This window comes from Agelaius tricolor, unplaced genomic scaffold (genome assembly GCF_023055355.1).
Source record: "Agelaius tricolor isolate 1412-34295 unplaced genomic scaffold, bAgeTri1.0.p SCAF_6, whole genome shotgun sequence".
Classification (NCBI taxonomy): Eukaryota; Metazoa; Chordata; class Aves; order Passeriformes; family Icteridae; genus Agelaius; species Agelaius tricolor.
Window position 1 is genome coordinate 50,132,404 of NW_027269266.1, and position 18,267 is coordinate 50,150,670.

Genomic DNA, 18,267 nt, shown 5'->3' on the forward strand with positions numbered 1-18,267 from the left:
CAATTAGTCCAGCCCTTTGCTTTGCTGTGGGTTTGTTCACAATTATCACTCTTTCTCGAAATTATTAGTTTGTTTATTGTGGCACAGTTTACTGAACAGTAGACTGTTTGGCAGGTTTCAGGTTTGGAATCTTTTTGTTTCACAACATTTTTTTCCCCAGAATTTTTCCCTAAAACAAAAGTGTAGAAAGAATCGCTTCTGGAAGTGAAACATTTTGTGCATAAGATGTTTTATTTATCCACATTATTCAAAGAAGTCTAGAAATAAAAATTATTCTTAACAAATAAATTAAATCATTTCAACTTCAAAATGTCTGAACAGACAGGAATTTTTTGTTTTTTACATTTTTAAAGCAAATACAGTTTCTGGAATCAGCATACATCAGTATGGCCTATTCTGTGATTCTAAAAGAAACTAGAATTTACATAACAAATGTGCCCACCTTCAAAGTAGACTATAAACTCAGAGAACCAATTGAATAAATCACTTTGCAAGAGACAAATACTTTCTTTTGGTCTTTTTTTAGACTGCAACCCCCCAGGGCAGGGATAGTCTTTATTTTATACCATCTATCAGGCCAACCCACTGCTGAAATTTAAGAAGTAATAGTTTCTACCAGACCTAATTCACTTCATAAAAATCAGCTTGTGCCCTCCTGTTGACACCTCTGTATAGGAGAGGAACTTAGCAGATAATTCACACTGGATGTTGTTTAATTTCAAGTGGAGTTAGTGAGATAATATGGTGTAGACTGCAGAATTTGCTCATTAGAATAACACATTTCAGTTTTTTTATTCATTTCTCAACTCTTAACCACATTCTCACATCTCATTGTAGATTGTGGATTGCAAGCCATATATGAAACTAAAGTCAAAGCACCTATGTGTATTTTTGTGATATATGACATGAGATAATTTAAACATTTACCTGTGTTGTTGTTGTGTAGTCATTGAACACTATTCTATTACAGCAAAAATAACTAAAAGAGGTATTTTCCCTCTTTTTATTTATTTATGTCATGAGGACAAACTTGAAACAAACTCCATTCCTTCTCTTTCCCTTTCTGCCTTCCCTGCAAAGTCAGTTAAATACATGATTCACAAGGCTATAATTTGATGAATTTGATTTCTTATAGTGGTTCTAGCAGACAGGCAGAGCAGAAAATGTGCTTTCTATATTACCATATGCTCTGCCTTTCCACAGCAAAGCAAAAGATCAAATGCTATTGTCTTTCCTTCTCTGTCATTGTAAATTATTCTGGGGAATCTGCTACTTGAGATTAAGGAAGGTCAAGCCACAAATGCTCATGGTTTTAAGTATCCTCATCTTTCATGAGACTTCTCTAGAATCTGTGGAAGCCATACATGTGCCTATGGAGGCTGGTCTCTTTTCTTAGTGCTGTCCAAAATTGCAATGCCTCTGCACATGGATGGACTTATGGACAGGTTTGATAAGTTCTTCGAGAACCACATTCCTTAGATAACTTGTCAGCATCTTGTTCCTGCAATTTGTTGGAACATAAGATCGAGAGCTTGTCCCTTGGGTCTGTAAATCAGCAGCTTGAATGTAGACTGAGGAGTTGAACATGCCTTCCTTATTTTGCTCTTTGTTTTCCTAATGTTATGCACCTATCCTACAAAGCAGAGATTTACATATTCAGTGTGGCTACTGTAGCGTTCCACACTAGAGGCAGGATTCCAAAGCCTTTACTCATGGTAAAAAGGCCCCTCCTCCATGAGTAATGCCTTGGAGATCAGGGAAGCTCCTAGTGAAATCAAGCAGTTACTTAACACATGGTCAAATTTTAGAGCTTTTCCGTGTAGCATTAGGGACAAATATCAGGGTTTCTTCCCATCCTGTATCTCTGGGTTGATGTGATCCCACAGATCCTGAGTAGGTTTGTGTCATGTGGGAATAAAGTCAACAGCCAGAAACACATAGGCAGCAGCCTGGTATCAAAGCCAAATCAAGGGAACTCAAACCAAATTATCACCCAACTCTGTGGATATCTGAGAGATCTGTCAGTCCCTATACATCCAACATTCCACAAGTATTTTTAGTAGCTGGACAGAATATGTGTCCCATTCCATGGGCTCAGGGAGAGAGCAGCTCATGAGCTGACACTGGAAAAGCCTTCCCTGCGGTTTAAAAATAGCTCCAGTTGTGGTGGATAAAGGCTGTTCTCCCCAAGGGAAGGAGAGGTGTTCTGTATATGTAAATGTCTGAAAAGCTGGAGAACAGTGCTTAAGGACTTCCATTTCTGCTTGCTTACTTAAGGGGAAACAGGCTGCACTGTGTCAAACTAAAATCAATGTTTCCATGGCACCTCTCTTTCTCCATCCCAAGCAATCCCAATTGCTGCTGTGGTGTTATACCTTTCCTGAGTCCACAACTGTGTTTGTGCCCCAGTATTTAACAATCCTCAATGAACTTGAGCTCTTTTATAAATTGCTCACATGCATCACCATGTCCTATGGCAATGCTGGGCACTGAGGGGTAAAGTGCAGCTTTGGTAAAATCAGGTTCTTGCAGAGTGTGGGCTATGGGTTCTGCAGGGGATCACCAGTGACTTCTTCTGGGCCAAGGGGATCGCCTTGCTCTTCTGGGCCAAGTGTCAGCAGAGCAAGTTTCTCAACATCCTGGCCCTGTCTCCAGCAAAAGTGGTGCCTGTTAGCAATGCCACTGCTATTTGGGTGGGAGGTAGTTATATGTGTTAGGCCCAGATTTATAAAGACACTGCAGTATCTAATTCATAAACTAAAGAAAATCTATCTACTGTGTTTAGGATGAACTCTAATCTGCCAGCTTTGAGCAGAGTGAATTGGTGAAACATTGGAAGAGAACTTGCAGAACTTGTTATACTTGTTCTGTGAATAACGAGAGGCTTTCTATTTCCCATACTCTTGTTCTGACGAATTTTATAGGCACTAAAGTAAACAAATGTCTTTCCTAGAGAAATGCTGCTATTTAAAATACTCAGGCTGGATTTTTGTTTTAAAATGGAAAGAAAGCAAATACATCATTCCACTCTGATTACCAAGAGCAGTGATTTTTTTTTTGTGCTTTGGACCTGCCTAGAGGCACATCTGCAACCACTATGCAGCAAATCCCACCTGAGTTCATTGGCCTCCTTCACAATGGGCTCCAAGTAAGTCTGAGTGGGCTCCACGTCACAGGCAAAAGGGAGGGTTGAACCAGTTCAAGCCATGGAGCTTCCTGCTCATGGCCTCTCTTCCTCCCACTTTGACCCATACATACAAAAAAGTGGCCTCCCTCAAGTTTTTAGCATTGTTTTAATCTGTTCTAGAAAATGAAGTGTCAGATGTTCATATTAATGTAGAGGTTAACCAGCCTGTGGTAAGATCTCCTGGCTGGACTGTCTTGATTCATACTGCTCTTGTCACCACACCAGTAATTAAGAGTGAACAGAGCAGCAATGCTGGTGCTGTACCCCATCAACCCGGATATCTTCCTATTTCAGGGAAGAACCTTCACTTAGGAAGTGAGAGTGCAGCTGTTCCCTGAAAGAGAAAATACCCCTTGGCAGATACCAAACCAAAATCATTGTGGAATGTCAAGATTTTAAGAATATTTAGCATTCCAGAAGCTCTCTCTGGATGTAAAGCACCATGTGGTTATTAAGTTGCTATTCTTAAAAATTCTTTAGGTATTTGTGCTACTTGTTATGCTCATTTTGCATAGGGATGGTTGGTCTTACAGAGATTTACAGCTTTTGAAGCTCTGGCTCCTACTTCAGCATCTAATTTTTCAGGCCACACATAGAAATTATGAGGTTTTGAGACTTTTTCTTTGTAATTCTTATTTCCCCTTACTTGCTTCTCCATACTCAGATAAGACTTTTGTTCACTTATGGTCAGTCTTCTGGTTCTTGAGAAAGTGCAAAACAAACACAACTTCCTCCTCCTTATTTTCCTTTCCTGAGGGAAGTCCTTGTGAGCCAGCAGCTGACTCTCCAAGGAAGCCCTCTGACTTCTGTGTGGCCTTGCTCAAGTAGACCTGGCTTCTGTTGCATTTTATGTTAGCTCCAGGGTGAGATGCAGAGATTAAAAAAAAGGTCAGGAGCAGATCTGTGAATGACAAACATCAGAATCCTGGAGCACATGTGCCTCTGCCATGAGCTGTAACAACTCTGGTAACCTTGGACCACACTGGTGTGCTGATATACTCTCTTTAAACTTACCAAAAAAAGCCTGGAGAGAGCTGTTCAGACACACTGCAGTGTGCTCCAATTCAAATAAGGTCACAGAGTTGCACTCTCTAAACCTGTCATTATTCCTGAGGCACTAGAAAGGACATCAAGGACACAATTCAACTGTTTCAAGTCACACAATCACAGCTTCTTGCCAGCCCCTGATTTTTCAGTTTGGAAGAAAGATTCATGCAGTCATTCCATCTATTGATCCCCATTCCTGTCAACTAATTTTAACCAAATACCATGGAAGAGCAAGGACCTCTCAAGCCTTGTGAAATCAGGTGGTGGTAAAGAGGAGATGCTGAAGCTGTTGTATCACCTCAGCCCATGTGACCAATTTCCATGGATACATCTCCATACCAGCAGCCTCTAATCCTGCTGGTGCTGGAGGGCACAGGAGTGTACGGCAGATGACAGGCAACAAAGGGAGAAAGCAAAATCATTTGTAGAAGAACGGTCTCCAATAGTTCCACTGCTGGGAGCTCCAGGCATTTGTTGCCTGCTTCATGTAGGAGAAGTATTTCTGTATTCTGCAATTCTGTATTCTGCAATGTAGAAAACAGGTAACTTTTTAAACAGCTCATCCATTTGCAGACTTATTAATTTCCACAAGACCCTCATCTCAAATTAATAGATTGGGCAAGGCAGACAATGAAAAAGCAGCCACACAACTAAACCAGAAAAGCCAAAGTATTGCTTTGCATGAGCAAGTGCTACCTGGATAAACAAGGGCTAGGCAATGTAGCATGAACCCATGAAGGAAGAACATTATTGAGGTTTAAATTGATAAAACCTTGAGGAAGCTTGAGTCATTGGTGATAAATTCCTTTCTTCAGAGGAAATAAGGCTTAAAGGAAAAGGAGCTGGTTTAAAATATATTTAAAGTATCAAATTGCATGTATTTATGCTGAAGTCACTTTCCCACTCCCCTTTCAAAGAGGCAAGTGTGGAAATTGTGGTCCACGCTCGTCTCTCTGAAAACTGCAGCATCAGTGGTTTTACAGTCAAATAAGCAGTGAGGTCAGGAAGGAAGCAGGTCTGGAAAAGTTAATGCTCTTGCACTGGGTCTCATTTTGTAAATGAATTGGGTCTCTTCTGTTCTGCAGAAGTGGCTGGGAAAGGAAGCAATGCATGAAATCAAATGATGAGGAGCTTGTAAGTTTGGGGAGCTGCTTATGAAGATGGGATGATGGAGAATGTGAAGCAGCCTATCCAATCTAAACTGTTTCAGAAAAAAAAAAATTGGCAGGAGGCAGGTCTCTTTATCCTCATATATCCCTGGGCTCTTTTACGGTATGCTTTCTATTACACCAGGATATTGTGTTCTTGCCAGCAGTGCAGGATATCCCACACTGGTAGCTGGGGGTCTGATGGAAGTGGGAGTGCACACGGAATTGATTATAGGTTCACATCCTCTGGCTGTCAAGTCATATGAGGATTTTAAGGACTGACTCTGAGTTTGGAGAAGAGGAAGCTACAGAGACAGCCATATCTTAATTACCTCTGGAAGGTTTACTCAAATGCCCAAAGAATTGCTCATCTGTCTGAACAGAAAGGGAGTACTGCCATCAAAGCCGTTGGGAGCTCAAGAAGTAAATACCAGAGAGCTGAGATCAAATAGATATCCTGAGGTGTGTTGGGGACCATGCTATAAATAGGATGGAAGAAAAAGCTCAGATCATTCAGGTGGCCCCCCACAACCCTTTTGTTTAGTCAGCACCTAAAATGGGATGTCAGCTCTTGATTATCTGCTTTGTGGACTAACTAACTTCATCCTGAGTTGCAGCACCTTATTTCTGTGGATGCAGTGGCCAGCCCTGGTTCCCACCCTGCCTGCCTGCTGAAGTGTGCCACTGTAATGGCTCCCTGAAGAGCTGCCTGGCTGCTTTTAGCCTGTTCTTTTCATTACATGCCCTGTGTTTGTTGTTTACCTTGCAGCATCACTGGGTAATGGGAAGTGCTTGGCATTCTCAACCCATTGCCATTTTCATATCAAGTGGTTTTCTAGGTAACCCATAAAAGACTGGGTCTGTTTATATTCTGGGTTTGGGGTCAGCCCAGTTTGGAAACCTCGAAGACTGAAGTTCTAGGTCTTGTCTTACCTTCTAAAGATTAAAATTCTTACTTCTGTAGGAACTAAAATATTTTATTGCTTCTCTTTTTTTTTCTGGAAACTGCAGATTGTGGGAAAGCATTTGTAAAAGCATTTTGGTATGGATCTGGAGTGTGCTTCTGAGGCTGATCCTCCTCATGCCATGGGCTTTGGGTGCAAAACCTGTGTTTCTTCCAAAAATAGCTAAGCTGAAAGATGTGCTCCAGAGGCATATGTAGCATACTCCAATGAGTAGTGGATATTCAGTCTACAGGATCACAAGAGGCTGTCTGAACTGAAAAGCCCAGAAACACATGCAGTGACGATGACAGGGCTTATGTTGGAGCTGTTTTACTTCACAAATCCAATCTTCCATCACCAAGTCATTTACCCAAATCTCAGTCTTCAATATTGTACCTTGCTATGTTGGTCAAACTGTCCTAAGGCCTTCCTCAGGGGCATTTACATTGCCGCCTCCTCATTAGAAAAGAAAGATGCCTTTGTTGGAAATTCAGGCACTTTGTGACATCTCTGATTTCCAGAAGATGGTCCTCTGCTCAGTCACATTTGTTGACAGACTCCAACATGCTGCAGAAAACTTTTACCTGAGAAAGATTTTGAAAGTTAAAGCTATGACAAAAAGATCAGCTGATTACCTGTCCATGTCCTATGGAATTTGTTTGAGTGCAGTTGCAATATCTCTGGGATCTAGGTTACATTCATCAGATTGAATTGACCAGACTTTGCTACATGTCTTTATTATTTAGATATGCAGTGCTGAATAAAACATGATAGAATTTTTCATGAAGCATTATGACTCGTTTTGCTTTAAATAAAAATGATCATCTACTCTGTGGTTAAAACCCTTGGGGAACAAAATCTCAAAGCACATGACACATAAATGCTTTACCCTTTCTCTTCAGTGACAGCTTTGCTATTGGGCTTAGTTTCCCTGTAGAAAACATGCAAGGTAATTATTTCAGTGGCATATTTCTGGGATCACAGAGAAGGAAGAAGCAAGGAAGTGTCTATAAACATTAGGGTTCTTACTAACAGGGCTGGGAGAGAAGAACTGATGATCATCTCTGCTTTTTTTGGCTAGAAAGAAAAATTTACCTACTCAGATACTTTAGTAATTGAATCTGTGTGCACTGGGATGAGTAAGGACCAGAACTGCTGACTGTAAAATGTTGGGAAATAGCTATGACCATGTTCGTGTTGGTCAATTGTGCAGGGAGTGTTCCCTGCAAATTGTACTAGATCATCTGCATTATTCATTTATACAAACAGTCCTAGGCTAGAATGGCTAGTACTCTTCCACATACTCTTCCAGTTCAGGAGGCAGCAGAGGACAAGGAGTGCTCCTCATAGGATGCAACCACATCAGTCTGTAGGCTGAGAGACTTCAACATTTTGATGGATATAATCTACTCTGTGACAATTCATTTTATACAGGAGAATGGCCCTGTACAGTTACTTGTCTAATCAGCCTCTGTCTATCTTTGCTTTAATTTGGGTAACATATAGGAATTCATGTAGAAAAGTCAGCTAAGGTTAGAGACACCTCCATTGTGCAAAACAAGGAGTGGATATAAAGGAAACCCGACTTATTTTATATTTGCTACCCTATATAAGGACTGGTTGCCGTAGTTTTTCAGAAGAATCACAGTGTTGCAATGCCTTATCATTCCTATCTTTGTCCGCTTTGGATGCAAAGGCAGGAGATGGCTGAATCTGAAGAAACCCCCATGAGCCACACCCTTGATGCAACTCACATTCTTTGTGTGTTTACTCAGGGCTACCAGCTTGCCTCACTCTCTCTGTGACATAGATTCCTCAGCCCTACAAACATCTAAGGAGACAGTATTTTGGGCAACCACTTGCAGTATTTGCATGTGGCATTGAACTTGGTGTGGGGGAAGGGAAGGGAAGGGAAGGGAAGGGAAGGGAAGGGAAGGGAAGGGAAGGGAAGGGAAGGGAAGGGAAGGGAAGGGAAGGGAAGGGAAGGGAAGGGAAGGGAAGGGGTAAGGTGCAGAGGAAGGGGAAAGGGAAGGTGCAGGATAAACACAACCAACCCAAGCCAACCACCCCACCCGAGCTTGGCTTCTTGGCACTTTTACTCTTCCTGAGTTAAAGTTCATGGCATGGGCTTATGCCTTGTTGTCCCCATCTCTTTGTCACTGTGGACATACATGGGCTGTGACAGGCTGTGCAGTGAGTCAGGAATTAGGTGAGCAAGGGCATAAAGTGCAGAACAGACAGTGAGAGTAATGCAATTAGCAGTATTAGTGTTCATAATCAGACACCTAGCATTCCTACTCACCCATCCTGAATAACTCTACAGTGTGCTCTGATAGTGTCACCATGCACCAGGCACAGGCTGGGGGTTGACCTGCTGGAAAGAAGCTCTGTGGAGAAGGCCCTGGGGATCCTGGTGAACAGCAAGCTGCCCGTGAACCATGCTGCCCATGAGAGGAGACCTTATGAATGCATGTACATGTCTGAAGGGAGGGTGTCAAGAGGATGGATCCAGGCTCTTCTCAGTGGTGCCCAGCAATAGGACAAGAGGCAATGGGCAGAAACTGATGCACAGGAAACTCCATCTGCGTATGAGGAAGAAGAAGTTCTTTACTGTGCAGATGACCAAGCAGATTGCCCACAACACATTGCTCAGAGAGGTGGTGGAGTCTCCCTCACTGGAATTATTCAAGAACAATCTGGATGCAATACTGTGCCATTTGCTCTAGGAGGACCCTGCTTGAGCAGAGAGGCTGGACCGAGTGACCTGCTGTGGTCCCTTCCAATCTGACCCATTCTGTGATTCTGTGTTAGCTCTGCTTCCACTGACATCTCATTAATTGACATCATGCTCAAACTGTATTTGCTGCAATCATACAGAGCTGTATGATTCCTGGTTGAATGAAAGAGTATATGTATCATACTAATATCCAGGTATAAGTCACCTCAACAAAGTAAAGAATTAAGGCAGGAGCTTGTTTTTATGTAGGAAACTTGTGCTGTTTAGTAACAAAGATTTTGTACATAATATACCTCATTCCATCATGGTATCAGTCCTTATGTCCTTACCCTCACAGACTGCAAAACTTACTGAGGTAAGAAATGCCTAGTTTTGGTACTTGTTAAAGTTTGTGAAAAACCTCAGTAGCCTCTATGTGAAGTTACTGACAGATGCTCTTAAGCAGGAAATGCATTCTACCCTTTGAAATTATCTCCTAGATGGCAATGGAGGTGCCACATTTCTCAGGAGTTCAGCAGAGATTTTGCTAGAGGAGAAAGAACAACTATATAGTGAGTAAATCAGAATACTTTTGTCAATGCAGTGTGGTTATTCCTATGAAACCCTGATAACCTTGTTCAGTTTATCTTATAAATTGCTGTGTTTATCTTCAATACTGAAAGAATTTGCCATACATTTTTTTCTCTTGTAATTACATTAGATGTTTATCAAAATGCACAAAACATTTTTCCCTGTTTTATAGTGGACAAAACCTGGGGATCTTTCCAAAGAGGAGCCATAATTCAGAAAATAGATGGCTCACACTTTCCCCCATGCAATGGGTAAAATTAATCTTTGGGTACTAAAAACCACTACAGCCATACAAGTTTTCTTTTTAAACTGTTTTTTTTTGTTGCCTACTTTCATTAATCTTCATGCTAGTGCTGTGAATCCCTAAGAGAGCTTAAATAATTTTAAAAGTCTGTTCCTGATTTAAGAGAATTTTGCTGAAAAATGCCACAGTGAACTTGTTGACCAAGATGATAGATAAATGTAATACAGATATAAAAAAAATTAAAGAACATGTAGGAGCCCTCCTGAGATAACACCTTGGTCATGTGTTGAAATATTGACTTTGCAATTTATTATAATTAGGCTTAATTTCAACACTCATGTGTTTTGTTGGTGTTATCCTTTTTAAGTGCTTTTATACAAACAAACAAAAAACCAAACAAACTGCTGGATTCTTCATCTGGGATCGGGCAGCCCAGGATGTATGGACAGGTTGGTGAATGAGATGCTGGAAGCAGTGCCATGGAGAGGCACCTGAGGGTCCTGATCAATGGCAAGTGGAATGTGAGCCAGCAGTGCCCTGGCAGCCAGGAGGGCCAAGCCTGTCCTGGGGTGCATCAGGCACAGCATCAACAGCTGGGCAAGGGAGGGGATTGTCCTGTACTGTTCTGCACTGGAGAGGCCTCACCTGCAGTGCTGGGAGCAGTTTTGGGTGCCACAGTGTAAGAAAGATACAGTTATTAGAGAGCATCCAAAGGAGGGCAATAAAGATGGTAAAAGGTTGTGAGGGGAAGCTATACGAGGAGCAACTGAGGTCACTTGTTCTATCCAACCTTGAGGAGACTGAGGGGAGACCTCATTGCAGCTAAAATCTCCTCATGAACAGAAGAGAAGGGGCAGAGACTGATATCTTCTCTGTGGCGACCAGTGGTGACCAGAGACAGGACCTAAGGGACTGGCTTGGAGTTGTGTCAGGGAAGGTTTGGGTTAGATATTGGGAAAAGGTTCTTCCCCCACAGGGCAGGTTGGGCACTGAAATAGGCTCCCCAGGGAAGTGGTCACAGCCCCGGGCTTGACAGAGTTCAAGAAATAGTTGGACAATGCTCTCAGGCCCATGGTATGACTCTTGGGTTGTCCTGTGCAAAGCCAGGAGTTGGACTCGATGATCCTGATGCATTCCATCCAACTCTGCATATTCTGTGATTCTGTGAACAGTGTTAAGCAAAGAGAGAAAGATAATCTGTGTAAAAATCCATCCATTTTCATCAGGGACACTCTCTAGAAATAGCATGATCCAAGGTTTAAATAGAGCTCTTGAGTGATAACCCTAGCTCTACCACTAACGCTCCACCCAAGGCAAATTATTTTACATCTATAAAATGGAAATGATAGCTACTAACCTGCTTTACAGGAGATTTGCAAAGATAAATTACTTAATGTGTGTGCAATATTTTCAACATGCAAAGTGCCATAAAGCTCTATGAATTTTTATCTCAGCCCTTGCTTTAAAACCTGAGTGAGCAGTCATAGAACACAAACTACAATGCAAAATACAATGTTGACAATCTCAAACAGCATGCAAAATCTGAGCAAACTGGATTGTAAAACTCCGCTAATTCATCTCTATTTCATTTCTTCTCTTCCAGTAAAAGGCCTGCCCTTTAAAACCACTTTCACAACTCACAGAGAAGAACAGCATCACCACTGAGGAATGGTTGCTGATAAATTTTTTTGAGGGGCAAATGCTGACCCTTCGTGGATAATAAAAACCAACACTTCTATTTTTTTTTTAATGTAAAGAAAGGATCCAGCAGAAGGGATTTTTTTATCTTGAGAGGATTTTGAAACTCTGTTTTGTTTGGAGGGAATGTGGAAGAGATAGGAGAATTAATCCTGCTTTTTCCACTGATAGGGAAATAAGTTATTTACCCTCTTACAGCTACTTATCTCCATGTGTGGCAAAGTAACTAGCTCAGTGGTGCAGGCAAGTGGTGGTGAGTCAAATTTTGCAATTCAGAAGTATGTTCATGTGGAAGAACTAGCAGATTACATGATCTTCACTTCATAGGTCAGCATGTTTATGCTTAATATACAGAAGACAAGATACATACATACATATATATACATACCAGAAAGCAAGCAAATCAAAAGAAAGCTGAAGATAGATGCTGTGTTTAGTATTTTCATTATGAACTATCAATTTCAAAATTGATGATCAAATGGTTGGCCTTTGTTCCATGACCTTTGATCCATGCACACATGCAGCCAGTAATAAGTAATAAAATTTTGCAACATGAATATTGCACGCCCTTGGTAAAATTGATGTTCGCTTTGAAGGAGCGAAAAAAAGCAAAGCAGCACTGGGTATGTGACCAGCTGTTTAGGGAAAATGTCATATTTGAATTCAAACCATTTCAGAAGTTGCTCAGTTGGGTAAAAAAGGCCTGAAATTCCTGCCTGTGGTAAGCTTCTCAAACTTCAGTCTTAGAGTTCCTTTACGTGTCTCGTGACCTTGGCAAGCAGAGCACAATGCCACAAAAGTAACACATTTGTGCTCACAAAGGTGGGAGGACAGAATTTACAGCAGCTTGCTGTGCAGCCCCTTCAGCAGTACTGCACTGCCAGCAGCAGATGAGATCTCCTGTAGTGGTGAACTGCAACGTGGGAAAGAATTTAAAGGGCAATTTGCCTAGTCCTCTCCTTGCTCACCGTGTCAGCAATGAAGGAGGTGTTTAGTTTACTTGAATTTATGTGTTTTTATGTCAGGGCAGTACATGACTGGCGGGGGGGAGTGAAGCAAGTATGAAATGTTTCTGCTCAGTATATCAGGTAGAATCACAAAAATTCTGCAAAGCAAGTATTTGTTCTTCAGCATGTTAGGACAAGATTTGGACCAGTTTCTCCACTGAATTAACATGCAAAAATGTTTTCTTTTTTCCCTATGTTTAGTTTGGTTTTCATTTGTCACTTTGAATCCTTTCTTTTTTCTAGATTTTAAAAACCCTATTACCTTCTATATTGGTAGCTTGATACCCAGTGTGTGTGTCTAGGGGCACATTTTTTTTTTTATTATTTACCTACAGAACTGATTTGAAGTGCATTTCTTGGTTGTCTTAATTGCATTTCCTTTATCATAATGCAAGCTGTAATCATTAGTGTGTGCTGAGGGTGCTTTGCAAATCTTCCCTCCCTAGAAAATGATCTCTTTTTCCTAGGTCTCTTTCACTTTTAAGGATCCTCCTATTTGTCTAAATGAAACTTAAAATTAACCATATACACATAGTCTTTATGAAGTTGCACTGTGTGAGAATCTTTGAAGCAAATTTGTGCTAATATTGTATTGTAAGATCAGGTTCTGCCCTCAGTTACAGCCATGAAACCAATCACAAGAATAGAGTTCCTCGGATGTTGTTAATGTCTGAGTTTACTTCAAAGTACACCTTTCACATTATTTACAAAATATAATTGAACCAGAATGTCAGCTACAGCATGTGAAAGCCGTCTTGTAATGCAACTCATCTTAATAAATGATTAAAGGCATGTGGCCAGGCATCGGGCTTTGTGCTAGGATGTGTGAATGGGATGGTAGTTTTCTTTGCCTAGTTAGGACAGCGGCTAGGTAAACTATCAGGAAAAAAAAGATCTTACAGAGGAATTTGACTGGTAGGAGAAGGATGATGGATCCCTCAAAGAAACATGCATAACAGAGAAAAGTCAAGGTGCACTCAGTGGCTATTTTGCAATCTATTGTGCTCCAGTACTCTGTGACAGACACAGACATTTAGCACGGAATTTCCCAAATCTCATGTCATTATTGGTTTCGTTCTGGAGTTCCCACTTAATCACAGCAGTTTTAAGTCCTTATATCCTATTGACTGTGTAACCTAAGCCCTCAGAAAAGCTTTAAGAAGAAATTGCCATCAGCGTTCCGCAGGTTTGAGTGTTGAATCATGATTTACTCGGAGAAACCCCAGACCAAGAGACAAGTGGCACGTCTGTATCCTATTTACATACCTGAGTGACAAGACAGTGATTCCTCCCACTTTCCAGAGAAACAGCCTGTTAAAAAAACCTAAGAATATTTTAATGAATCCTGAATAGCTTGGGTTTTCCTCTTGACGGAAAGCAGCACCATACAGGTACTCTTTCGCTTAATGTCTGTGGATGTACTTGGAGCACCTCAGAAACACTTATGTTACTTTGTGTTTATTAAGTAACTCGCTACGCGGAGCAAGGGAGCACTTTCTCAGCGCTGGCGCCAGGGGAACAGAAGCGCTACGGGCAGACACGGACCCTGTTATCCGTGCGCTAAATACTCTAAAGTAAAACTGCGCTGTTTCATTCCACGTACACACTTGGCCTTACAAGTATTGAGCGTAAAATGACCAGAAGGAGAGCAGGACTGTTCGCAGAGGCCGAGTGGGCTCCGCTGATTTCGGGGGGGCAGAAAGGAGGCCGGAGCCCGGCGATGCGCCACTGGGGAATGGATCGAACCTCCGGAGCGGCTTCCCTGCTCCCCAGTGGAACCCCTCGGCTCTCCCTGGCCCGCACTCCTCTCCCTGGTGCTGCGACGGGACAGCACTCCCTGAGGAACGGGCCGGGACAGCGCTGCTGCTGCAACCCCCCGGGGACACCCGCGCTGCTGTGAGCCTCTGGCCCTCACACAGAGGGAGGGCAGGAGCTGCGTTAGGGCCATGCCGCCTCTCTGCGAGCGGTGCCGCAAAGGCACGCTCATGCCTTGGGCAGCTGCCGGGCAGAAACTGCCGGGAAGTAGAAAAAATACACACACACACACACACACCCTCCCGAGCAAGGAGGAACGACTGAATTATCTCATCCCCGCTCCCACCTCCTCTCATCCTATAGTCCGGGACAGGTGGGGAGCCCGCCCCTTCTCCACCTCGGCGGGGACGGCGCTGCCGGTTTCTCCTCCCCTCTCCTCCTTGCTCCCTCCCAATCCTCCTCCTCCTTGGCGTCCCCAGAGGGAGCCCCTGCGCTCCGCGACCGAGTGGAGAGCGCAGCCGGGCGCACCCCGTCCCACAGCCGGCTCCAGCCGCTCCGCAAGCCCTTGTGCACCCGCCGCCGCCTGCAGCAGGAGGAGCAGAGGTGGGAGGAGGAGGAGGAGGAGGAGGAAGGCAGCAGCCCGCCCGCAGCGGGGCACGCACGTGTGCGCGCAGCCCTCGACGGCCGCCCTCCAGCATGCTGCTCGGAGCCGCGCAGGGCAGAGCGCCGGAGCGGAGCTGATCGCTGCCGCGGGAGAGGAGCAGAGGGGAGCAGGAGCGGCTCCGCGGAACCACCCGTGCGCCCGTCCCGTCCGACCCCCAGGCACCTCGCCGAGGGAGCGGCGGTCCCGCAGCATGGGCGGCCGCAGCCCCCTCGCTGCCGCCGGGCCCCGCGGCGCCGCTGTCCTGGTGCTGCTGCTGCTGGGGCGCCTCGCTCTCTGCCTCGCCGTGGAGGGAAAGAAAGGTAGGGGGCCGGGGGGCGAGGGTGCGGGGGTCCCGCCGCCTTTTGCCGGCTGCGCACCGGGGAACCAGGGAGCCGGGGCTGCGGGCGGCTGCGTGCCGCGGCCTCCCGTGGGGAGAGGCGGAGGGAAAGTCCCAACTACTCATTTCCCTAAGAAAAAAAAAAAACAAAACACAAAAACAAACAACCAAATCAAAACAAAAAACCCACCCCAAAAACAGAGAGAAGAGAAATGGGGAGAAAACCAAACTTATAGCAGCGATCACGCAGCCCTGACTTCCTGATTCTTGGCTTATTTTCTTTTGTGGGGGTGGAGGAAATAAAAGGGAATAAGCCTTGGCACATCTCATCGGTTGTGCTTCTCTTCTTTAGTGTTTCTTTTTTCTTCTTCCCCCCTTCCCACGTTTCCCAGTCGCTCCCCGGAGAGCACTCCCGGCTCAGCCCAGCACGGCCGTTCTCGGCTCCCCTGCACCGGGGCGGCGGGGAAAAGCCGCGGGGCTCCCGAGTAAGCGCCGCTCCGGTAACCCGCTGTCGCTCTGACCCGCACACCTCCGCTTGTCCTGTTCAGAAACAGTCGTAGTAATAATAGAAAGAAGTATACACCTGGGGAGGGGGTGACTGAAAAAAAGGGGAACTTCGTGTGGGTTCTGGTTCCCCAGCTATCAGAAAGAGGAGCGATTTTTCCCTGCCCGACCCGGCGCGAAGGAGCCGCCGTCCCGTCCCGTCCCGTCCCGTCCCGTCCCGTCCCGTCCCGAGGCTGCCGCCCCGGCGCTGCCCGCCCGTCCCGGCGGTGCGTGGGAACAGCGCGGCGGGGCTGGCTGTGGGGCCGGGCCGTGGGGCTGCCGCGGGGGCTTGGGCTTTCCTTCTTCATTGGAGAAGCTGTCTCAGAGGGTGAGAAGACGTTTCTGGCCCGTCAGACCCGTCACATTTTCTCTGTGTGTGGTGTTCTCTTTTGTGAGTTTGGAGAGCAGGCCCCGGCTGCTGTTCCAGCCGGAGAGCAGTCCTCTTAATCTTGGAAATCTGCCAGCCAGAGGAAAAAATGCACATTTGGGTGGTTTGGTTTTACTTCTTTTTCCTTTCATTCTTTTTAAAGAAAAAGCGGGAGAAGAGAACTATTACTTTCTAGAAGGGCTGATTGCATGGCTTAGAGCAACTGAGTTAGAGTCTTTCGTGACTGTGGACTGTAAAGCCGCCCTGAAAGTGAGGAACACCCCATCCAAAAGAACTAGTTGCACAACCTTTAAAAAGCGGAAAGATTCTCTTGTTCCAGAAATCAAGTTCATACCTGTTCTTGATGTTACATGGGCAGTTTTTCTTTCCTGGTTTTCTTTTTATTTATTTTTTTTTTCCTCACCCTTTGAAGGTGATGAGAAGTAAAGTGCCTCCCATCTGCTCTGCCTGTCTTTTGAGATGCAGTCTCAGGTACACATGCCCTGTATAATATTTTAAGAGTGAGGAGAAATACCTTGTTTAAAAGGTTTAATTCTGCATCTCATAAGCTTAGGAGGTTGCCAGTTTTTTTAGGATTACTAAATAATCAATGGCTACGTGATAAATCCAGTGGAGGTTATTCTCAGGATGTTGTGTCAGCAAGTAACTGTCCCTGTGGTAAGAGCTGGAGGCTCAGTGGCAGAGGTGGAGGCAGAAGGATTTCTTCAGAAAGCATTAATCAATTGATTGGGTTTCATTCATTTCTCCCCACACTTGAAGATAAGCAAGAAAATTACTCAGAGGCACAAAATGAAGCAGCATCTGAGAATTGTGCATTATTGATTTGAAGCAACAGGTCCAGCAGGTAGTAGAGGATCAGTGTATGTTTGGGACTGCCTCCTTGGTCAAATGATAAGACCTAGCATCAGAATTCAGAGAAATGCTGAAAGGAAACTTGCTGTAATAAATATATGCAACAGTTCTGCAAGTTCAAATCACATGTGAAATGACACTTCTTAAAACTTCAACCTGATTTGTTCTATTACCAAATTGAGTGGTCTCAAAAAGAAAAGGTGCATGGGCAGCTGTTAGAAGAGCATCAGAATCAGCCTATAAAATCCTATCAACATAATGTCTGAATGGAAATTTAAATACAATTGTATCTTCTCCCAAAACTGTAGAATTAATTTTCTTGAAGATGGATGAGAGAAAATTGGTTTTGTTGTAACACTATAATCATTAAGATACAAACAAAAGCTTAATTGAACATATTCCAGAACCAAAGGGCATTGCTCAAAAGTGAAGTACTCTCATCACAGGGATCAATACCCACCTCTATGTACCTGCTCTGATGTTAGCCCACATTAAGCACAGTCGAACTAATCCAGATTTCCACTAATCTATCATCTACCTGGAGGCCTGCTTGGTGGTACCTGAGATAAATACTGTGATAGCTGGCATACCATTTACTCCGGATGCATTTGACCCGCGTCCTTTTTGTGTGCCAGTGCTCAGTGACAGTGCTACGGTTCAGCAAATTGCTTTGAGTTGCTATATATTGGTTTTATATCTGTAGTTTTGATCTGTAGCTGCAGCGGTTCTGGGATGGGAGTGTGCTGCTCCGTGTTGGGAGTGTGCACGCAGCCGTGCCAGGCGGCTCGGGAGCTGCCAGAGTGGGCTGTGGTACCTTTCTGTACCTGGACTCTTACACAAAGAGTTCTGAGTTCTTTAAGGGTATCCAAGTGTTCATGTCCATGTGAAGTAAAAGACTTTTGTCTGATATCCGGTGCAGTGTTTACATGTGGCCTTGTGTGTACTTATATTGAGTATTGTCTTGTAGTTTCTGCACTGTGTATTATTCCACACTCACTTGTGACAGATGCCTACAAGTAGACGAGTCTTTGTGGATTGTGCAGAGCTTGATCCAGTTACGTGCAAGCATCCAGTGCTTTTTTAGATGCACTCCAGTGTAACCTGGCTGCTGCTCTGTGGAGCAGAGATCTGGCAGGAGCCTGTGAGTTGTGCCTGCTATGGGGGCCT

At 44.1% G+C, this 18,267-nt stretch overlaps 1 protein-coding gene across 2 annotated transcripts in view; it reads left to right on the forward strand.

Annotated features, from left to right (window-relative positions):
* The first annotated feature begins 14,872 nt into the window (after nucleotides 1-14,872).
* Nucleotides 14,873-18,267, forward strand: part of EGFR (epidermal growth factor receptor) — a 157,719-nt gene continuing 154,324 nt past the window's right edge. For both annotated transcript variants that reach the window (XM_071429765.1, XM_071429766.1), the window contains exon 1: nucleotides 14,873-15,300. In XM_071429765.1, coding sequence (XP_071285866.1) covers nucleotides 15,192-15,300 — 109 coding nt within the window. In that variant the 5' untranslated portion in view covers nucleotides 14,873-15,191. The remainder of the gene's footprint in view (nucleotides 15,301-18,267) is intronic.